Genomic DNA, 24,206 nt, shown 5'->3' with positions numbered 1-24,206 from the left:
AAGAAGGCCCACTAACTTGTTGTTTCTTGAACTTTTAGCCACATCATGTTCTTCTGCGAATGGAGTTCTCCCCATTTTCAACCACCTGTTAACAAAAGACACATTAGTGAAGCTCTGCCATTTGATCACATGATAAACCAAACCATATGAAAACACAGTGACCCTCACAGCGACAAGACGTGGCTGTTGTACCTTTTGAATATTACCTCCATTATCATACAATACTATACTGACACTACCAACGCGTGCACAGTATGACATGAGTAAAGACACAGCTGATGCCACCTGACAGATCACAGGAGCTGGGACAATGTATCCTCAGCTCTACTGTACATTGAGCTCGCTCTGTGCTGTTTGGCTGAGCGGGTTTGATGCCAAATCATGTGTTTGTGTTTTGTAAATCCCCTGAGAAGCCTGGTGTTTTTCTCACTGACTTGTCATGGGTCAACTAGTTCACGGAGCAGACTTCTCTCTATGATTTCATTGTGGTATTCCTCGACCTTTATGCGGGAGTAATTTGCTTTTCCCACGCTTCTATTGGTGAACTTACAAAAAATGGCGGTTTTGTTTATAAGGTTTGGACTTCTCTGATCCCCGGGGCTGGTAATGCTCTTGCACACTTTACTCTGAGTTGTACTGTTTTTTATTGTAGGGGTTTTTGTCCACTTGGGTTTTATTTAGGTGAACTTGTATTGTTGTTTTTTACTGCATGTGACAGATTTGGCTAAGCTCTTTAACGTTTTATTCATCCCTTATTCGTCCTTTTCTCAGTTGTAACAAGCAGATTCTCATGTCTGATTGTTCCATTTCATGTTAATGCCTGAACTTGGTACTTAACTCAATACCTCCCTTTGAAATTAAACTCAGAAATGTAACTAATGTGTTTGGCGATCATAAATAATATTCCAGAGTTAAATATTTTATAGATGTCATGGTTTAACGATAAAGAAATATGCTGTATGAGCTTTCCACAGCAGGAAGTATTTAAAGCAGATTAGCTCCCCCTTTTAACTGGCATTTGGAAAATACACAAACAGAAATTAGGTCTACAGCTTTCCTACTAATTATATGCTGACAGAAGTTTTATTCATTATCTGGGATTAATCAGGTCACAGTGGAGGGTGTATTTGATTTAAGGACTTTAAATGTTTGTAGACTTAATGAGTGGGGAGGCACCTGTTAAAGCTGAATGACATGCTTATGTTACAAAAGAAGAATTGTTTTTTGTGGACCAGGATGCCTCTATAAATATATTCATAAGTAAAACATTCAGTCCAAGACTTTTAGGAAAATTTACATCTTTGAAATTCAAATGAATGTATAATCAATATAATTGACTGATTTTCGAGTGCACCACTCTCGTTTATCTGCAGTTTAAAACAATGCTGCACAGCTGAACAGAAATGAATGCAATAATAATTTAGGACAGTGTTTTTATACCAAACTGACTCTACATAACTGCAGATGAGCACAGAACTTTTTCTGCACATTGGAAGTGAAAAAACTAGACCAAATAGTTTGCAGTAACTTGAGTCAGAAGTTGATGTAGCCTTCCCTCTAGCGGCCGCCTAGCTTCATTACAACTAAAAATCAGACACTGGAACCAAAATAGCAAACGCTTAATCTGGAAAATAAACTTTTCTAACAGATTATTTTTGCATGCAGTTGCAGTCTGAAAGCAGCTGTACAAATGCCTTCCTAAGATCTTTTGAAGAAAAGTATGGTGCAGCTGTAAGATTGTAAACAAACACTGAATGGACACAAAACTTCCTCATTTCTGCTGGAAAGTTGTTAGAAAAGCTTTTATTAAAATGATATGTCATGGTTGTGATTGGGATGGCATATATAAAGTGTGAATGCTAACATGAAGACCAGCCACCTAGCTTTGACACTTATCTGCAGTGTAACATCAATGAAAAGCAGCACATCCATTACATGATAGCTGGGTTTGAGTGTATACAGTGGAGGAGGGACTTTTCTTCCCCTCTCCCCTCAACTCTCTAATGGTGTTTGAGCAGCCAGGTTGGTGCTGGGCCTTCTGGCATGACGAAGTAGGTCCACCACCAGGGCTTCTTTGCACTATCCTGGCGGTTTAGGCTCATATCAGCCATCACGGTGTAGCGCTCGTGCTGGTTGTAGGGGTCAAAGCGATCGTAGCTGCTCATGGACTGGATGGTGTCCACCTCCTCTTGGTTGTCAGGCTCTAGCGCAGCTTTCTTCAACAGGAAGTCCACCCGGCCTGCTGTGTGCATACCCACGGGCAGGTGAACTTTCTTAATCGCTTTGGTGTAGCCCGGGGCCGAGGCCGTCACGATGTAGACCCCAGGGGTGAGGAGGCGCCAGTAGTCTCCGTTTTCAGCTGTGCAGGGAGAACAGTGTTTGAAATGAAAGCTTGCAGGCAAATAAATAAGAAGAACTGGGTTTTGTAAGGTATTGTAAAGGGAAATCCAACATTTGTATAGTACACTCATCACAAGGAAAGCTAAAAAACATAAATTGTACACTTTGAAATACACAGGTCTATACAGCTGTATGATTATGTAGTATGATTACTGTAGGATTGGTCTTGTGAGGGCCATAACAACCTACATAATGCACAAGGAAACCAATCTAATGTCATAGATTTGTCTGATTCATCTATGGCATAAAGAGGCACCTTGTCAGCAGCAGAGATGTATTACCTGTGGTGACGTCATGGCGTATTGCTACGACTGATATCCGTGCACCTTTGACTGCATTTCCCTCCTCGTCTAAAACAATGCCTTTGATACCTTGGTGGGCCTGAGAAACAACACAGAGACTTAGGGAAAATAATTTCAAATGCAGATGGAAGTCAACCTAAGTGATGATAAACAGCTCCATGAATCGAAACATAAGGATGCAAGGGGTTTTTCTTTGACTCAAACATCACTCTCACAGCAAAGTCTGTCCGTGGGAGCTTATATAGTTACATACAAAGTAACTCAAAGCCTCCACTTACACTATAGTAAACAAGAGAAGAGTTTGGGAGGAGGAAATCCATTGCTTTGCTATTGGACCAATGCATCCTTAAATCAAACACCACAATATCAAAAAAAGACATGTACTTACTGTTTCCATAAATGTGAGTAAAGCCTCTAGGTTTTCATACCAGCTGTTAAACAATTCGTCTTCAGCGGGGAATTTTTCACAGCCCAGCTCCACGGTCACCTCGAAGCAGTTGGTGTGAAGATAGTTGAAGTCTTGCATACCTGACCAGAGAGAAACATCAAATTGCTTTTCCAGAAATCCCTGAGAAACCGTGCTGATCTTTACTCTATGCCTCTGTTTTCATCATAACTGGACCTACAGCCACCTCTAGTGGCTAGACGCTGTTAGGCTGGAATCATTTTTACTTTTTCAACTTACTGCCTGCAATGCTGGACCACTGCGCTCCATTAACGGTTCCTTTCTCGCTGATACTATGAGACGATCCACAGCGGGCGCTTGCTCTGGACATCGTCTCATGGGCGTTTGCATATGTTCTTGCAAGAAGCTGGAATACCTACGGAATAAAAGGGTTATCTTTATGTGCTTATGTTTATACAAGTATGTTTAATTTACTTTGTGTTAAATGGAGTAACTGTTGCGAAAATCCACCTGGGATAAATAAAGCATTTCTGATTCTGATTAATACATATGTATTATATGGATGAACGCAAAAAAGTCATATTCATTTTCGTAGTATTTTTAGCAGCTTTTATTTATTTCATGTCATGTATGTTTTCTGTTTTGTGGATTCAGTGCAGTATTTATTGCTGATGTGTTAAGTGTCACCAGTTGACCTTGGCGTCTGGCGTCGGGGAGAACATGTTGCGCCCCAGCGGGTGTTTGGACAGGTCGTAGGGGTAGGACACCACCAGGTCTCCACCGTGGAAGTTAGCGGAGAGCACGAACGGGATGGAGCGGGTCCACTTCATGACAGCGTAAGTCTCGGGTGCAACCTGGATCGCAGCATTAAGACTTATTCGGACCGAGAAATGAAACAAATCAGGACTTTACAATGACATTCACTCGCATGAGATATATGGATAAGGATTCATACTGTACCTTACCAAACCAGTAAGAGTCTGGGATGGGGATGTGGTCGGTGCGGTAACGCCTCTGTCTGCGGCGGGTGTAGACGATGGAGGTCAGATCGGGGAAGTTTCTGTTCAGGTCGATGTTCTGAGCGTTGTTCCGGCCCACGTTTGAAGAGATATGTCTGGTGCCCTGTGGACGTCACAAGGAAATTAGAAAAATATGAATATTATTAATTGAAGCATTATAAATTAATGTGTTGTATGTTGAATGAAAGGATCTGTCTTTTATTTAGAGAAACATAACATTGCTTTACACAGAAATCCCTGAGAAACCTGCTGACCTTTACTCTACTCTTCCTTTTCTATCATAACTGGTCGTTCAGCGACCTCTAGTGGCTTCATCTAAAACTTCAGTTTGACTATTCGATGGTTGATGCTTTATCATTGCATATTTGTCAAATACCAATTCATGGTGAATATATATGTTGTGTGAGATTGCCTGCTTACGCTTTACAATCAGAATCAGAAACAGGTGTATTGCCAAGTAGGTAACACATACCAGGAATTTATCTTGGTGTTTTTGTTTCATACATAAACAAGTGATAAAAACTATTTTAAGAAAACTATAATAACATTAAAATAAAGCAATATTTGCATTCACGATGAAGGGAAAATATAGGTGTTCCCATAAAACTGAAATATAATAAAATATGTGCAGGTCCCTAGATATATCAATATGAAAAGGATTTTGTTAAGTCTAATAACAGTAAGAAAAAATACTAGTGTTCATCACAAGATGCAAGACCTCAAGGTGGCTTATTTTTTTGTCTAATCAACAGTCTAATATCCCAAATCTTAAATTTACATACATTTAAAAAGCAAGAAACACAAAATGTTTGACAGCTTTGCTTTAAATCTAAAAACCGATTCTTAAATTATATGCACAATATCCAGCAAGCTCAGGTCGCTGTTTAACTAACACTTCAAAAGGAGGTAATAATTGTTAGAAAGCTGGTTTGTTTTCAAGGTTATAGATGTATGCAGCTGTGGAGAACTGACCTCCTCCTCATCCTCGCTGTAGTTGTTGTCCTGGAGACCAGAAACAGCCACATCGTACCCGTCGGGGTTCATGCAGGGCAGGATGTGGATGCGAGTGGTGTTGATGATGGTCTGGATGCGCTCGTTGCCCAGCAGGTACTCCTCGCACAAGTGCTGAGCCAGGAGGATCAGCAGCTGGCGGCCGAGGACCTCGTTCCCGTGCATGTTGCCGACGTACTTCATCTCTGGCTCCACTGCACACACATTTACAGTAACTGGACTGTTTGTAAACTAAAAATAATGCAGGATATCACAGATTTGTACTCACGCAGTTCGTGTTCCCCGGGGTTTTTGGAGAACTCGATGACGAGCAGCTCTGTGCCCTCCGTGCTGCGGCCGATGCTGTACGTCTTCGCTATGTCCTCGCACTTTTCCTCCGTTTTCTTCAAGATGCTGATCATCTGAGCGTTGGTGTGATGGTTGAACTTAAGCGTGGCGTCCCGCTGCTCAGAAAGAGGAGTGTCCATGTCGTCAACGTATTCTTCAGTCTGTTCGGCTGTAGAGAAAAGCACAGCATGGTCAATGCCTGGCAAGCTACAAATTTGAATTTATGACATACGTCTTTAATTTAGGAGTAACATGTCGCTTGGAGAATGACATTTAGACTAATGCGTTATTAATTACACTACTTCTGCATTCACCAGAAGAACCACAGAAGTACGATTAGGCATTATAAAAATGGAAATAAAAGAGTATAAGTGTAATATTCTTTATAGCTTGTATTAGAGTATATAGATAGACGGGCTACATTCCAACACTTGTGAACCAAAATACTAATATCTAGTCAACATTTCACCACTTTACTGACATTGTATAACAGTAGTAGGCACTTTGCTTTTATTTTCCATTGTTTTTACACCTTGAAAACTGCCCCTGACTTAGTAAATGTTATAATATTCATGAAATCCTATTTAAATAACTGTGTTTGTTTCCCCCAACACTGCAGCATGATTTAATCAATTCTGATCAGTGCGCTTTCAGATCTAAAACTTGGCCACACTTTAGATCTATCAAACAAAAATGCTGTCTACATTCCTGTTCGGCTGCCAGGTTATAAATAAAGTTTGAAGACTCTGGTATGTACAGCACAAACGAATAAAGGGAGTGTGGAAAGTTGATACGACACCAAATGCCTGATGGGCCCAATGTGCTTATTTCAGCTGACACATTAAAACTGGGGAACCGGCTGATGCTGCCCTTATTTCTGGATTCACACTCATTCTGGCACCAGGATCTCCAAAACCACACGGAGCACGTTACAGCTGCATGCTGTCAGATTCAAAGGATGTCAAGACTGTTGGTTTGGACGCATCATTTGTACGGTGAACAGCTGTTATTATATGGACTAAAGGATAGGTTGGGTCTTTAAAAGGGGCTTGCTTATATTAGCATTAGCAGACACTTATTGGGAGTTCATATGTTATATGACACAGCAGCCACACCATAGGTTTTATCTATTTCTTACATTTTAATTAGTTTATTTATAATAACGCTACTTGTTTGTGTATTTTGTGTTGTGTTATTGGAATTTTTTTTACTTACTGTAAGTCAAATTAAAGGTAGAAATTAAATTCATCTCCTGGTTTTTGTATTTGTATTTCCCTGGTACACATTTAAAGAAGAAAACCGCTTATTACTAACATGTCTTTCGCTCTAATGTACACCAAGCTCCACATACTGTACAGGATTGCTGTGTGAAGAGCTGGAAGTTACATGAAATTAAACAGCGACAAGGATATCAGTTTGAAATGAATGTGAATATGGGAATAATTACACGGGTCAATCTACTGCCAGACATCTGACATGGATTCTGCATGGCTGAAAATGTTATGCCATATAATAAAAAGTGAAACACTTTCATGAAGTAGAACAGGTTGAAGCCATGTCGTTCATTTTATTGCCTTTAACCAAGTACTGTACATACTTCAACCTATACAAATTCTAAAACTAATATGATCCAATTCTGAAATAGTTCCTCCTGTCCAGCACACCTGGGAATCATGTGTGAGCCATGAGGAAGTAGAATGTTTTTATTTTTACAAACCAGTTTTTGACTTCTTGGATTTACAACAGATTCCAGGATATACTGTCAGGCGATGTTTGCCTTTTTGCGGGGCATTAAGGCGCCGTTTATAGGGATAGGCTGCTAATAAACACTTGACAATAGTCACAGGAGTCGGTGTTAGTGAGGGTTTATGTGGGGAAACAAGGCGTTCCAGTTGGACTTTATTTTGAGTTGAGCCACATGAGCATGTGTGCGGACCAGATGCCTTCTCTATTAAAGCTCAAATGACTGTACTGTACTTGTGTTTCTCTTGCAGAAAACAAAAAGGTAAAACGGCAATATATTAGCAGGGATAAAATGAGTCATAGCCGAAAATAGGCCACTGAGGTCAGATTACGAGGTTGTATTTCACAAGTAGAGGAAATTGAATAAAAATTGCATTCAAGTCCAAGACCTGAACTTAAAACTTAAATCATGTCGTGCTACTCACCAAAATAAATGCCTTTTTTCTTGTATTTTTAAGGTGTTTACAACTTAATGAAGATAGATTTGATCTTAATGGGTCTCTCCTGCAACTCGACAGATGCTGTCAAATAGATTTGAACAAAGCAGAGGTATGTAAATGAAGTGTCAGCTTACAGGGAAAGGACAGCTCTAACGCTGATTAGTTGCACACTTTTTGATGCCATACATTTTAGGCTTGGGTGAAGGTATACAGTTTGTTCAAGTCAAAAAGCCTTAAGAAAGTTGCAAGTCTGTTTAGATTTTTAGTCCTAGTCATCACATTTTTCCCAGAGTTCAAGTCATGTGGTTTGAGTCCACACCTCTAAAGGAATACTACAGATGTTGCATTACTCCTCACCTCTGAGGCCCTCCAGCGGGTCATAACATCCCTCTTGGTCACTGACGAAGAAGCGATCGCAGTCCAGGAAGTAGGGCCAAGCCATCTCTATCCCGTCAAAAGCGTGGCTGCATTTTTTGTGCACCGCCTCACAGGTGGTGCGACAGGGCTTCAGCACGTTCTCCTTCTCGCAGCGCGGGGCCAACACGGAGCAGCCCAGCATGCGGATTTCAGGGTTACACTCCCCCCCGAGCAGCGACTCCACCACGCTCATGAGGAGGTACTCTGCACTGGACTCGGCGTCCTCGCGGGTCCTGTGGTTGAGGATGTTTGGGAACCTGGTCTGAGTGTAGGGCATGTCATCGCAGTACGACAGCATCACATCTGTGCATTTGGCTAGGAAAGGAAAATTAGACAGGTTGGGAATATTTAAAAGCTAATAAATAATGAAAAACATGAAAGAAAATCATTTAAAAAGTAGGGATTAACTGTATGCAAGACGTTACACCTTTAATGATGATCCCAACTGTGCTATCTTCAATCATCTAGCTCCAAATATTTCTATTATCTCTGGAAATTAGAATTTTAATATTTTATACTGCCATTGATCATCTAAAAATACACATGATGGTCTTATGGCTTTCGGGCCAGACTCCATTAAGACTACACCCAGTATGACTTATGATCTCATCAAAACACTGACTCACAGGGATGTTATTGTCCAAAATCCTGACCTGTCTTGGGGGATTTAGAGCTTGATTGTTCTTTGGTGTAAACAATATTACCTTTTAGGCTTAAACTACAGAGAAAAGGCTTACACTCGTGGAGTAAAAAAGTGCACAGAGAGACATTCAGTTGCTCAGACATGAGTCAAGCTGCACGACAAGCGACAAACACTTCATAACATAGTTTTCCCTCCAAGAACGACAGGGTACTTACGTTTTTCTTCCACTGTTGGCTTGCACTGACCTGCACGACACATCATCAGCATGTTATTAGCTTACTGTGGCAGACACTAGATGGCAGACTGGTCATGCATCAATGTGAATTGCAAAATACTCTAACTGCTTGTTTATCTCTGGTTATGCTTTAACAGTTTCCTAAAATGCTTTCCTGCCAACAAAAGTATCATAAGATCATTATAAGTTCCACATATATACATGATTATAAGTATTATTTATTATTGGCCTCAAAAGCATGCTTTTATATGGAACATGTATGCCATTATAGGCCAACATCTAAGGATGACTTTGAAATAACTCACAAGCATTTAGTCATGTTTTTCTGCATAAAATTCAGCTTCTGAACCTATAAAACTATAAACTGCACATGAAAATAAGACCAACTCGAGCAACAGGTTCCAATTTCAAGGAAGATAATAAAGTATGCAACACATAAAAGGTTTTAAACATTACCTCGAAATCCTGGGTCACACCGTGGAGGGGCACAAGACACAAGGACCAACAACTGCAGCAGGATCAGCAGCATGATGCTCATTTCCCGATGTTTATATTCCTTTTCGATGTGGCACCTCACACACGCAGCCTAAAGTCTGCAGAAATTCCCCCTGAACTTCCCTCACTTTATTACGTGTATTACGGTCAACTATCATGTTACAGAGGAAGTGGCTCTGAGGTGAAGTGGGGACATGTGCAGGAGAATGAGAACTTAGGTTTTGTGAAAGTGGGGAGGATTTACGGAGATGCAGGTTAAATGTTAAAAACAGCAAGCAAGCATATTTATTTAAGCACGTTTTTTACTTTGCTTTCAAGATGAATAAAAGTGAAAATGTCCCCTCAATAAATATCCTCACCTGTACTGTCATCCTTCAGGACTGTCTTCTCTGTATTGTTTATGCACACCTGGTCCATTGTTTATGCACACCTGGTCCTTTGCCGGTAAAAAAAAAAACACACACACACAAAAAAAAAACAGGGTTGTCTGTAAAAATGCCTGTGGTCGTTACATAAAAATAAAATATATTTATAAATATAAACAATGCATTGGGTCAATGTTTACTCTCTCATTATATTTTGGAAAACCTCATGTCTGTGTTATTGTTAAACTCAACACTGTGGCCTAACTTTAAGTAGGCTAACAAAATGCTTAAGCTAGTAGCTAAGCTAACTATCTTACAAAGTGGCTGTCTGTGTGAAATAATAGCCTGCTAATTACTTACTTCAACATGTTTCGTGAGCGCTTTACCTTTCATCAAAGTAGCTCTATTATACTTATAATAGCAGGGTATTGAAGGGTATTCAAAAAATATAATCTACGTTCATTTAGGTTTAACCTTAAATAGTTTCAAATGCAGGAATATGACCTCAAGTTTTGGGTAGAATACAGAATAATGTGTGCTGCATCTTCAAATTGTGGCCTGCCTTCATTTTGCTGAGAAATCGGCTACTATAAAGTGTTTGTCAGAGTTTAAACAAGCATTTACATCCTGCATAAGAGACAGAAATAGAAATCTGTAACCACTTTGTATAAACATTGTTTCTGTCTCGGACAAAAACATGTTTATCACAAGACAGAGCCGACTTCTTTGGGATTTTGCTCTGAAACCAATGACATGTAGACAAAAGCCTAATGTATAACTGGAACTGAACTGTCTTTATTTGCTTAAAGGAAGGCTACATCCTGATGCAGAGTTTGAAACTAATCCGTATGACCACAGTTATAACATTTACCATTGGTTTCAGAAAAGTCATTTTTGATATCAAGTCTGAAATGAAATGGATAAAGCCCTAAACTTCATCTCAGAAAAATCAACATTCAAGCACTTAGAAGGCCATCTGGCAATCAAGCAAAGTTCTTTAAGCCTTTATAGACGCTTAATGGCAGATTGTCTGAAATAATACCATAATAGCCTATAGTTATGAGGCTGGGCCAAACCCTTGATTGTCTCAAAAGAATGTTTAATTTGCCTCAAGAGTCAGCAGAGGTGATTGCCACCTGACCTAATTTCTATCCTTCATTGTCAAGTGAGCAGCTCTAATTTAAAGTGCCAGTAGACTGTCATACACATGCATATTTGTCATACATTGGGTTTCATTACCCATTTTAACTAAGTATAGGGTCTTCTCTCATTCAAGCTGGGCTGATTTTAATTAGCATAATAGGAAGCACGATTATTCATCATGCAGGCAGGCGACACAGGACCGCTGGGTTCAAGACTGGTTAGTATCTTGAGAGTGAGCCTAAGAGGGAAATCGAAATATCCTCTGTATCCTAAATCAGGAATAAGAATGAGATCCTTAACATGGTCATTTATTATGCAGATAATATCATTGCTTAGCCATATTAAATGTTCACTATATTTTTACAACTTAATTTATTTTTCAAACTGATTTGCAATGTCATTGTTTTGTCAGGACATTCGATTTCTCATCTACCAATGTAATGTGTCAGGTAAGTAATCAGTGTTTTAATGCCTTTTCTCAAAATGGAACACAGAATTATTGTTCTTGATTATACATTTATAAGGAAAAGTACTCTGAAGTGACAAGAGATTGAAAAGAATTCAAGTGGGATGACACTCTTTAAACTAACTCAGTTAAGACCATTTTGTTTTAAACCCTGAGAATGGCTTACACTTTCATTATGAGCACTTTTCATCCCCAATTTCTCTTATAACTTATTTCTGATGATTGGGGTGAATTGGATGATGTTTTATTTGAAATAGTCTGTCCCATATTGTCATGGCGACCTTGGTCTGCCCTGCTAAATTCCAAGGTGCTGCTGGTTTAGTTCGTCACAAAATAATGCAAATTCCCTCACTCCATGTTGCAAGTAATTACTGTCGGTCTGTTTCCATGCATCAAATTAAGTCTGAGTCTGAATAAATTAGAATCACTAATTGGCAAATGTTATCTTTGACCCATCTCTTTAATTACACTTGGCAACGCGGTGCTGCAATAGAGACATACACCATATATCATCTTTGATATAATAGGTGCCACGAGGCAGATGAAAACAAAACAAGGTGATTCAGAAACAGAGGACTAGCTGGTGGTGACAAGGACCCAACAGTTTTATTTGAGAATAACAAATTATGTTTCTATTCAAGTATCCATCAGTTTAAAAAATTGAATATATTTTTCCATAATCCCCATTTAAGATTCAAATAAAACATTTAGTATCCGTCATTTAGTGTCAGACTAATTTAACTGTACCGTTTGAATTTAATTTGGAAAATTACAAATCAAATCGAAGGGCATTATCTTGATTTAAAGACATTACTGTGAAAACATTAATACTTTTAATATTTGTATAATTGACAGCTTTTATTGCACATATTCCACTAATAGCTAATCACACTGCCAAAGAACAGCAAGTGGCTTACAGGAGGAACAATACATGTGCAGAAAGTACATCCAAAGAATGTTAATAACAAACCAGCTGTTCTTGTTGAAGTATATAAAGAATAGAACCGCTGAATTAGTCACATGTTCAATTCTGGCACAAACACATAACAAGTGTGTTTCAAGCACTTCTAGCAGCCCTATGCTACATCACCCTTTTATTTAGACAAAAAGTTGTTCCTGTACAGTGCAAAATATATAATAACATCATGTAAATATCCATAGAAACATTTTAAACTGGCAAAACAAAGAACATTTGTACAAACGCATTTCAGTCAAAAGTGGGCCGTCACTAGTACATTCAGTTTCAAACTCACCAAGGACACATTTAAAAGGATCAGTGATATTTTATGTTTTTTTCGTGATCAGGAAACTGCACGAAAAGACTGAAACAGATAAAGATTGATTTAGCCAGTGATCCCCAACTTCAAATAAACTTACATCTACCTTTCCTCCGGGACTTGTGAGTACTCCGGTTTAAGGGAGTTGGATTCAATTAATTAAAACACGTCTACACTAAGATGTTCGCAGACTAAGTGGCGTAGGAACGTGGATCTTAGTAAAACGACCATTTAAGTATAACATGGAGTGTGCTTTGTCAATTATCTAAACATTTCTTTAAAACACATGAATGAACTATACTTTTAAGCTGATTGACTTATTCAATACCATGAACCAGGGTACTGTAGTTAATCTTCTTTCCAACCAATGTACACACACTGCTCCCTTAACTACTTCCACCACACCAGATGTGTATTGACCCACGTCTGAAAATAGTCCCCAATAATGCTAAGGTTTTTCTCTGTTTGAGTATTGAGCATTTTTAACTAATTTCATTTATCAGTCACCTGTCTGGTGGCCAAGTATGGTGACCTTTCCTGCTTTGCATTTCTTACCTACTCAAAAAAAGGCAAAAATGCAACAGAAATCTTATAAAATAAAGGGTCCGAAAAGTAATGGAGTTGGTTAATTTTGCTCTTTTCATGGACTTTATTAACAACAAGAAAAATATAAAATATCATCAATCTTACCGTTTAAAATCATGTTGTAAATGTTATTTTGCCTTTGGCTCCTGTAACTATAGCTCTGAGAGAGTTAGACAAAGTGCATCAGTATTCAGTGACTGACATGACACTGCGAAGTAGTCTAACATGGTCAATACAGAACATGGCAATAATGTGCAGCAGTTGAGTAAATTATCCAGCAGCAGGAGCAAAAAAGTATGTCCTTCTTTTCGCTCCAGCTACTGACTATCAGCTTCCAGCTTTTTCCCTGTATTTTGTGCCAGAAGAAAGGTCACTACATGTGGATTTGCCAAAATCACTACAAACTGGTAGGTTCAGTACAAAAGGCCACTTTATACATGTCGCTGAAAGAGAATAAGGGACCAGTGTCCGGCTGTTTTGTCCTTCAGTTTGAGATTCATCTGAACCCACGACTCCTCTGAAGAAATTGATTTGTCTGAACTGTGTGTGTGTCTTTGTGTGGTATTGTGTGTTTCCGCCGATGAATCACAGATCTCTTGTTTGCCAATTCTGTCTGAGGACAAAGTTTCCACATCGTCCTAGTCGCTCCCTATCCGTCTCCTCCTTCGCTCCTTCATCCTCCCCCTCAGTGCTGTCTTGTCGTTCTTCTCCACCCACTGCCTTCCTTACTTATGCTCTTTCTTCACCCCAACCCACAATATGTCCCCTCTATCAGCTCTATTTTCCCTCCCTAACAATATCCAGTGTCTCTTCTCATTCTTCTCCTCCGCCCACCTTCTTTTATGAGGGAACGTTTATTTTTGGCTCGTCGTGTGTATCTGCCATGTCCACCGCGCATTTGCCATTAGCTGATCCTCTGGAGACAGTAGTCGTTCTCCGTGTCTAAAGAGCTGTTGTGGCCAGACGAGGGGTACAGGTCGCGGCGGAGCAGCCTGTTGACGACAGTAACCAGGACTTTCTTGTACTGCTGACGTAGGAGGGAGTAGGCAAAAGGGTCGGACGCAGCCTTGCTGTATGTCAGGCACTTACTGATGATTCCCCAGCGGCGGTTGATGTCCACGAAAGGGAGAAGCTCGACCAACCTGAAGGGGAGGCAGTAGAGGCATGAATAATCAAAGTACATTTTAGTCTGAGATGTTTTTTTTCTTCAGTTTTTTAAATGTTCAAAGTGGTTATATAAAACTATTTCATCCTTTCTTTGACCTGCACAAAATGGTCATCTGTGCCCTTCTACAGTCACTCTCTGGTTCAGAAAATATTTAGTGAGCAGTAGTCACTATTCTGTGTTCACAATTTATTTGGTAAATGTTATGCATTTAAGTGAATGTTGCAAATATAGCATAATTGCTTCACTGAAGTTTTACATTTATTTTAAACTATTTAAAGTTCATTCAGCACAGAAGATTCAAACTGCGGCAAAACAAATGCAAAGTTAAATATGATGCGATTGTACTAGGTTTTTCTTCCTTATGTATACATTACAGTAAGTATGTCATAATTCAATGACAAACAGTTCTTGAGCTTTGGTCTCTAATGGCATTCCTTTTTTTTCACTGTGATTCTAATTGTCCACTTCACAAATCTAATCACAGCACAGAAAAAGTGAAGAGGTGTATTGTACAGCAGAGCTTAGACTGCCAATATTAAATGCTAAGCATTATGATTCATTTTCCTAAGAGATGTGTAGGGGAGCTTTTTTCCTTTATGGGATGGCATTAACGAGCTAGAGCAACAATTAAAAAAAAAAGCAATATACATGACAAGGTATTTGTATTTACTATCGTTGTTTAATTTGCTTCATAAAGGCAATTCTGCTGGTATTTTGTCAGCACCAATTAAAAAAATGTGTTATACCCTTTACATAAATACTGTTAATGAGCTGTCAGGGGAAGATCCATAGACATGTTTAGTGAGATAACGGGAGCTTTGGCTTTTAAATATTGGAACCATAGTGTTTAAATAGTAATCAATTACACACAAATCTGCTACTGTCAAGAAATACAAATGTCATGTCAATTTAAGGTTTCGACAGAAGGTGAAGAAAATTCCTATTTTATCTTCAGTAAACATGATGTTAATAAAAGCAGAACAGATACATGAGAAGCAATGATCATAATTAGAGGTTTGTTTTTAAGAGCAGGCTCCTTCCAGTGGGTAGTGTCAGGGGGTTACTCCAATCTCTCAGACACTTTATCCCTGCTAATGTGTCCTTCCTCTTCCCACTCATATGTGCATGCGCCACATATGTCAAACTGATGCATCATCGCACTACATCTCGGTGACAAACTGCTCCTCAAGCTTTTCCTATTTTACCTGGAAGACACAACTTGTTCTCTGTACTATACGTATTTCCCTAAACTGTATTATGTGTGTTTTAGTGAAAGCAGCATGGCAAGCCACCTTTTATGAGCCCTTTTATGGTTCAGAAAAACTATATTTATGCTGAATTTTGGCTAATCTGAACTAAAAGTGTGACAGATCTGACATTTTCAGCACCTCTGGATGAAGACACAAGGTTTACATATGTATAACAAGTCAAAATACAGTTCTGAAGTTCATTTGGTGATGTTTTTGTTACTGACAATTCAACTTACCTTGTGATAACATAGGGGGCAAAGCAGATGATGAAAGAGCCGATGAAGATGCTGATCTTCTTCGTGGCTCTCTGCTTTCTCCTCTTTTGCTCTGCTAAACATCTTTGTTTCACACTGAAAGCAGCAAAACATTTTTAAATCTATGAATTATACATTTAAAGGAAGAAGAAAAAAATGCCTGTGTATAAATAAATGACTTACCTTGGGTGAATGTCGACCAGAAGGAATAGAGTCTGCATGGTGATAATGTCAATCCTCTTGCAGTGAAACCTGGCCACTTTGAGCACTTTCAAGTATGTGAAACACAATATGAGCAGGGAGAGCATGAAGCTGGTGGCGTGGAAAACCACAGTGAAGATAGTGAACTTAATCCTGTCTCCCCCTTCCACTGTGGGCTGTAATGTGCAAGACGCGTACACGGAGCTGTAGTCCACCCAGGAGAAGAGCAGGGCCGTGAGAGAGAAGGTGAAGGAGTGCAGCCAGGAGTAGCACACCATGATCAGCGCGTCCTTGTAGCGCATCTTGGTGGAGTAGCTGAGCGGGAACACCACCGCGATCCACCGGTCTATGCTGAGAGCCGCCATGCTCAACATGGTGTTGGCGGTGAGGAAAGTCTCCAGAAAGCTCACCGTGTGGCAAATGCAATCCCCGAAAGGCTGTTGGTCCCGGATGATCCCCACCAGAGTGGCCGGCATGTTGAGCACAGTGATGAGGATGTTGCAGAAGGACAGGTTCATGGTGAAGACGCCGGGCACCTGTCGGCGGATCTCGGTGCTGTGGACGAAGCATAGCAGCACCAACAAGTTGGACAACAGCGAAACCACCGCAACCACGATGATAAACAGAGCGAAGATAACGTCAGCAAAGTCCATGTCTCACTCCGGAAAGTCCCCTCTCGGGTTACCTGTTGTTGGTAATGATAATGAGGAGTTAAAATCAACCATGATCCCTGCAGGAGCGCCTCCAAAGATTATTTTCAATTAAAATCCTCCTGTGTGCGCGCGTCCCCGTCCTCTCCAACTTCCACGAGCGCTGTCCAGCGTGCTGAAGCGTGCCTCCATCTCTCCCTCTCTCTCGTCAAACTTGTCGATTATTTTCAATTAGCATCCAGCAGGTGCAGGTGTAGATCTTCAAGTGAAGCAGAGTGTGCGCGTGATGCCTCAGATGTAGAATGAGACTGAGCAAATGAATAATCGCTTTGACACATCACGTGAAGAAACAGTACTCACACCCATAGACGTGGGAACAATTTGTCTTGGTCACAAAACACCCAAACTCACATTTTTGTTTTCAACATTGGAGATTTCCAGTTTGATTTCTTTGCACAAACAAATCAATCGTCCCACTTGATTTCACATGCGAGTTTCTTCAGCATCGATCACGGCTCCCTCGAAATCAATTTAGTTCTGGGAGGCAAAGGGCGCAGAGAAATCCAGAGATGTTCTCCTCCTGGATAATTGGAGACGCTTCTGCCGTGACCAAACGGCACCTGGTGCACACGCGCGCCGGAGATGCGCGGGGGCAAATAGATCCTTTTCCTGAAATGAATTATTCATACCTCCGGGGCTACTGTAGATTCACTGCGCACAATCATAATTTGTGTGTGGTATGTAAAAATATACAAAAGGACTGTTACAAGAGAAAGCTGCTGTGGGTAAACTGGGACTGATGCTCACAGTTTGTTTGTTTGTTTTTGTATTTCTTATTTGATTTCAACACTGCTGCTTTGCACATATACTGGAATACCCCTGATGTTCAATAACACTCTCTGTAAATATAAAACTCTGTGCAATTTAACCTTTTATTTTCTCTCACTTTATTTATTTACCATGGTGTTATTTCGTTTTGCTCTTATTGTGTTATTAATAAAGTGTGCATACCTAGCCTTTCAAAGAATGTTTCCTTCCTTTATCTGCTGTTTTAATCATGTACCGTTGCAGGACAAATATAGGATTTCTGATTCTGATTCTGAACCTACAAACTCAATCAACAAAACCAAAAAATCTCATTGCAACACCTTCTGCTCTCTAATCCTGCATGGCAAAGAAAACATAACCCTTTTTTTTGCTTGCATTTCAGTACAAAGTCTTTCACATCCACTTTTCTATCTTCTCATGAACCAGAGGGATGGAAGAAGCTGCATTTGTACTTTCTGACATCCAGTCCAATGTTTAAATGGGTCACATGTAAATATGTTGAACTATAGTCCTGTGCACAATGTCTTAGAATCAGGCTAAACAGGCATCCTTTATGAGTGTTCAAATAGATAATAGCCGTCCTTTATTCTAAATATTACTTTTTGACATTGCCAATCAATTCAATTGTTATCTCCACAAGGTAATCAGTATAACAGCTCACTACTGTCCCCCAAAATCTGCCTCTTCTTGTTCTTCTTTTGATTTCTTATGTACAACTATGTCCATATACCTCGATGAGAAACCATTTTGATTAAGAGGAACGTCTAAATGTAGTAGGATTGCAATAGAAGTTTAAAGGCACAGCTGTTTTACTTTAACACATAATACACTGGGCATACAATTTCAAAATTGGAGTAACATGCTGTAGCTAGTGTCAGAAGTGCACTTTAGAAATGTTTGTGAGTCATGCCCAATCCTGGAGAAGCCTGCAGACAGTGACTCACTGAGGTCAGACACAGCCTGCAGGCTTTTTGTATGTCTTTTCTCCATTTCATCCGCCTTATACTCCCACTTGTTATGAGGCTCTTGGGCTTATGCCTGAATAACCACCCCCTCCAATTAAGTGTTCTGTTTGTATTTATGTAATGTCATAGGATAAACTTTACTCCATGCTTGTGGCGATGATAGTTGAGTATTTATGGTGATTAAGTGAGTCACCATTAAACGTAGGCTAGGGAAACCCGACCACCTGTGAAGTGACTGCCTCTGAAAAGCTTCACAAGCACAGCAGCTGATGAAAGTCTTTTATATGTGAAGGGTGTGAAGGTGCCAGAGTATGTTTTGGAGTCAGAGAAACAAAGCAGCAGAGGGTGATGTCAGTCGCCTTATAAACAAGCGATCAAATGCCTGGGAGAAAGCTACAGCTGGGTTCCTGGGGGGGGGGAAGTGCAAAGCTATTTATAGGCCTGATGGGGTGTCACCTCCAATATAACTCTCAGCGCTGGTGTATTACCTAACCGAGGTATCAGAGCGAGGCAGCTACAGAACCGTGAATCAGATTGCTTTTAGAGGATGCTTTTATGTCTGTTGAGTTATCAGTCGCTGCAGTTTTAGGTTTCCTCTCAAATGCCTTAAAGACCGGTAGCATTTTAACAAATGAATTCAAACACAGCAAGATATCCGGTGAAGCTCACAGAGACAGACAGACTTGCCAACTCTACGTTTTGGAGCCTACATCAGACAATACACAATAGCTAGTTTATAGGGTGACAATAAATGAGGAAGACACTGATGTCTAGCTCTTTGCTTTGGAAAAATAAATTCAGTTATGACTCCAAGCACAGATGGGAAGTAAAGAAGTAGATAGATAGAATCGGAGGATGAAACCCTCTTTATTTGTCACATACATGCACACAGCAGAGCACACACAGTGAAATTGTTCCTCTGCATTTAACCCATCCTAGTACTAGGAGCAGTGGGCAGCTATCGTGCAGCGCCCGGGGAGCAATGGGGAGGGGGGATTGGAGGTGTCCGGTGCCTTGCTCAAGGGCACCACAGCAGGACCTAGGAGGTGAACTGGGACCTCTCCAAGTAGCAGTCCACCTTCCATATTTCAAGTCTGTTCGGGGACTTGAACCGGCGACCCTACGATTCCCAGTCCAAGCCCCTACTTACTGAGCCACTGCTGGACCCTTCTGGATCCTTAAGAGATCAGGTGAGCTGGACATGAGCAATATTGGTGCAATTAATAATTATGGGCCTAAATGTGACCGTAAGATTCTCCACATGGCCAAAGCTAAAGTCATATCACAGTGTCAGACCAACAGTCCATCACACTAATTTGGAAGTCCATATATTTCCGAAGATGGAACCAGCTAATGTGGATCATTTGTGCTTTATTATAACTTGTATTATTAAGCCTAATACACATAACTGATAACAGCTCCAAGCCTGTTGGTCAGCATCTGTTTAAGTGTTGTTCAACTTGCCTGTAGTGCTGAAATGATAAGTAAAGAAGACAGCCAAGCTACCAGTTATGTTGACTTGTTTTACCTACATTTCAGTGGCCATGAACACTGTCTAAAATGTGAGTGTCCTATGATCCCCTAACTGCAATCCACTGTCATGGTCCATGTGTGTGTGTGCGCACAGATTTTTGGCAAAGCAATAATGTCGAAACCACACAACATGCGGTTGCAAAACATTAAACATGTGTTGTTGTGATCAAAATTGAGGTTGAAAATGGAAGTGATTAGAAGTGGGAGAGCGCTTTACACCCTGTAGAAGAAGTTACCTGCAGATAGTAAAATAAAGTGACTCAATAATGAAAATGAATATTAGCTGCAGTCCGAACAGGCATAAAAGTTGGATTACATTTCATCATGAAAAGAGCAGAGGGCACATATTGAGCATCCAAATGAATGATTTGCAGGGAGCACACGACGGAACAGAGCACACTGAGAGAAAGTAGACCTTTGTGGCCGGCTCACGACCTCAGCCTTGTAACAACGAATGCTCTGAAAGCTTACAACTCTCCGTTCCAACCTGTGATCTTCGGAAACAGAGTGTGACCTTCATACAACACAACATCCCGATCACCCTGAGGCAGCAAAGACAAGCGTCAGAAAAAGTGTGATCTCAGCCAAGTAATGAAATCCTCCCCGCGGACCCCCCAGGTACCTGGAGTGTCACTGGAAGCTTGTACCTGTCTTGTACAGTAGTGAGTAACATGATGCCTCTGGACAGCGTTACGTAATACAGACTCTCAAGCAGTGCATGGATCCTTTGATCGTGTCTTATTCAACTACTAAATATTCATAGATGAAGCTACATATTTTGTATGTTTTTGCTCATTTACTACTATTTTTGTGTTTCTGTTTCACTGATTTCCCATCTTTACATTACTATTCAGCATTCAGTCAGTTGTTTCTAGTTTGAATTATTCCTCTAAGTGATGTTAATATGGGCAGTAAACGATGAGGCTCGCAGCAGTTGATCTGATTATATGTGTTTTTTAAGTCTTAAATGGACTTGGTGCTAGTTGCCACAGCAATTGAATTGAAAAATAGACCGACGAATGGATGGTATAACAAATAGCAATAGTATCTGAATACACCACTATTAAGTAATTGTTTCCCATTCCTGCTTGCAGCATAACACTTTTTTTGATGACTAACGTTACTGCAATAGCTAAATGGGATGGATTATCTATTTAAAACGCGTTTTGTTCTCTGCACTTTTTATTAACCGCAGGCTGCCTAGCAAAGGTAGGATGTCAAAATTACAGTGTACTGTAAGTGCTTGGAAAATACATTCAAATCCACCAATATGGTCCTCATTCAGCATCATCGTCGTGTCTCCTGGCTCAGTTGCCTTAAGGTGTGCATATACAGTAAATAGCTTAGTCGGTCTGCAGGTTGGAAAACATGTGATATCCTAATTTAAATTCACAGTGAATATAGTTATAGGACAAATGTGATATAAACAACAGCTCATATTGACCAAGTATAAGGATGGAGACAAGGTAAGGGTTGGAAACTAGGTCAGAGGTCCTTAACCTTTAAAGTATGCCCTGCTCATACTCCAATCCATCATGTACAGATCAATATTTGATCCTAAGGTTAGGTCTAGTTTGAAAAAGCAGTAAGCAATCCATCTTATAACACGCCCACCTGAAGTAACATACTCCAGCTCCACTGAAAACGGACATTTGTCGCACACTGCCTGAGCTGCATTTTGTGTTTTTTTGCAGATTGCTGAGAAGTTTCCAGTGAGGATAAAAAGGCGTGGGCCTGTTGTGAATGACAGCTCAGGATTGTGTTTACAGGGTTACTAGTGGTGTGACAGATGGGCCTCCTCCACACATTCAGTGTATGACAACATACCTGAAGCACCACACAGACAAAACTGTCCGCAAATGTCCAACACAAACAAGCAGTGTTTGCGTGTGTGTGTGTGTGTGTGTGTGTGTGTGTGTGTGTGTGTGTGTGTGTGTGTGTGTGTGTGTGTGTGTGTGTGTGTGTGTGTGTGTGTGTGTGTGTGTGTGTGATTCTTCTTCTGTTATTATTATTTTTTTGAATACATGTGCATATTTGATAGTTTTTTACTCATATCTCAAGTTTGAATGCTGCCTCTGTATCTTCTGGGCCACCTTGAAAAGGTTTTTGGGGATGGGTGACTTTTATTGATAATTGTTATTTAGCACATATTGAAATCTTTATACTTATACGTAAGCTTTATTCATTATCAAACACTTTCTGTTAACCTAACAACTATACTTAAGCTTGCTCTGATGACATGCATACATAGGTTTTGAGTAATTTTATGGCATATAATGCATTATATTTTCAGGTTTTATAGCTGTATGTTGTGTTTACATGCTTTAATGTTCAAAAAAGTTCTTAATTTTTCTCATACTTTTCTCGAATCTTTGGGATTTTAGCCTTTGCTGACCTTTCACATGCACACAAACTTATACAACACACTACAGGAAAGGGAAAACCCCCCAAAAAAGAACATAAGATCCCCTTTAAAGTCTTGGGAAGCGTATTGTTTTCCATTCTAAAAGCTACGTTTACAACATAGGACAGTGGCGAGGTGTGTCCAGGTGTAAGTATCTACTGATTCTGATTCAATAAGGCTTAAACATTACCCTCTGATGAGTTTGAAAAAAGCAACAACTGGCTACAAAACCTTTTTTAGCACCTGTGTGTCCCTGACATCTCATATATGTTATTGAAAATTGTTGCTTGGCATTGCGACTTGGCAAACAAAAGCAGCATGAAATAGCTTTCATGAGCACTGTGCAGCTGCCACAGGTAAAGCAGGAAGGGCTTGTGATGAGTCATGTTTCCATAGCAACACCCCAGTCTGGGAGGATATCGCACCATCTCTGGCAGCCCGTGCTCTCGATGTGGATGTAAATATAATTTACATGTGGGTTGTTAGGGATTATAAAACCTGCTGCATTTTCAGAATTGCACATCAAAAGAAGCATGTTATTATTTTTCAGGTATATCATTCATAGGCTGCTCACGACATGTGTGCATCATCACACATTTTTCATGGGACTCACTCGTCTCTCTCACAACAGAGTGGCCTCTCCCACCCCAGCTTTATCGAACCTGAGAAAACAGAATGGTTTAATCCGCTGCAGGTGTCCAAACCTCTGTCAAACCCAGCGCTTTGTTCCCAATGAGGCCTCTTTTATCTGGACACCTAAGGGAGTGGATGGAGAGATAGCATGGGTTTGGGGGGGGGGGGGGGCGCGGAAGGCACAAATAGATTGCTTTGACCCAATGAGACCACATAAAGCCACATATGAAAGGACACGTTTAGTGTTTTATTAATGACTCAGTAGGCTTTTTCCTGCCTATGTATTGATTTCTTCATTATACCTTTCATACAGTAAGAGACTTTCTTTATGTCTCTTTGAAATAAAGCTTCCTGGATTCAAACAATATGAAGAATAGTTCAACTGTGTATCAAACTGCTGACAACAGTATTTGGATTGGATTGGAAGAGCATTCCTTTAATGGAACCACAGGGTCACACCAGCATTGTTATTGCAGAGTTCATGACCACACACTGTGAGCGTCCAGCGGTCCGAGGAAGCAGGGAAACTGTCTCTCTTGGCAGCGGCTGCTCCAGTGCAGGAGCAGACTGTAACCTGAGTGTGAGTGTAACAGATTGACAGTGAGCCACTAAGCACATTGTGCAGACACACTGCATTCATTATCATTAGGAGACAGGAGCGCTTTGAAGCCAGCCGGGGCTCCAGTGGGCAGAGCAGCAAGCACGTGTTGGATAGCTCCTGCAGGAAACTAGGGGGAAAAGTTTCATAAAACGTGCAGGCCCAAGGAACTGCTCTTAGAAATAATGTACAGAGATCACAACTGTTTATAAATTGGATGTGCAACTGCAATGTGCATGCATTATTTTGAACTGCCTCGTTGTATGCAGTCTTGTTTTCAAGATGCCTTTTTCATTTCCAAAAGGGTCCACATTGTATTTCCAGTGACTACTTCAAAATAAAACTCAACTTTTGAGTCACCACTTAAAGGGGCCTTATAATGCTCATTTCCAGGTTTCATAAATGTATTTCGTGCCTCTACTTCAACATGTTTACATGCTTTATTGTC

General features: G+C 40.3%; 2 protein-coding genes across 2 annotated transcripts; both read right to left on the bottom strand.

The window, feature by feature from the left end:
• Positions 1–1,774: 1,774 nt before the first annotated feature.
• Positions 1,775–9,545, bottom strand: LOC134875685 (carboxypeptidase Z-like). The gene is made up of 11 exons (XM_063900281.1): positions 9,400–9,545; positions 8,924–8,953; positions 8,006–8,380; positions 5,407–5,634; positions 5,100–5,332; positions 4,069–4,230; positions 3,804–3,962; positions 3,388–3,523; positions 3,091–3,230; positions 2,682–2,781; positions 1,775–2,359 (listed from the first exon to the last, which is right to left on the bottom strand). Exons 1-11 carry the CDS (start codon positions 9,479–9,481, stop codon positions 2,001–2,003), a joined length of 2,004 nt encoding a protein of 667 aa, XP_063756351.1. The 5' UTR covers positions 9,482–9,545; the 3' UTR covers positions 1,775–2,000.
• Positions 9,546–12,164: 2,619 nt separating this feature from the next.
• Positions 12,165–17,364, bottom strand: gpr78b (G protein-coupled receptor 78b). Its single transcript, XM_063900845.1, has 3 exons — positions 16,130–17,364; positions 15,929–16,042; positions 12,165–14,416 (listed from the first exon to the last, which is right to left on the bottom strand). The coding sequence occupies exons 1-3, from the start codon at positions 16,798–16,800 to the stop codon at positions 14,179–14,181; spliced, it is 1,023 nt and encodes a 340-aa protein (XP_063756915.1). The 5' UTR covers positions 16,801–17,364; the 3' UTR covers positions 12,165–14,178.
• Between the last annotated feature and the right edge of the window lie 6,842 nt (positions 17,365–24,206).

The sequence above is a fragment of the Eleginops maclovinus genome, chromosome 14 (assembly GCF_036324505.1).
Source record: "Eleginops maclovinus isolate JMC-PN-2008 ecotype Puerto Natales chromosome 14, JC_Emac_rtc_rv5, whole genome shotgun sequence".
Classification (NCBI taxonomy): domain Eukaryota; kingdom Metazoa; phylum Chordata; class Actinopteri; order Perciformes; family Eleginopidae; genus Eleginops; species Eleginops maclovinus.
The sequence above is the reverse complement of the archived record's forward strand: the minus strand, read 5'-3'. Positions and strand labels throughout refer to the sequence as shown.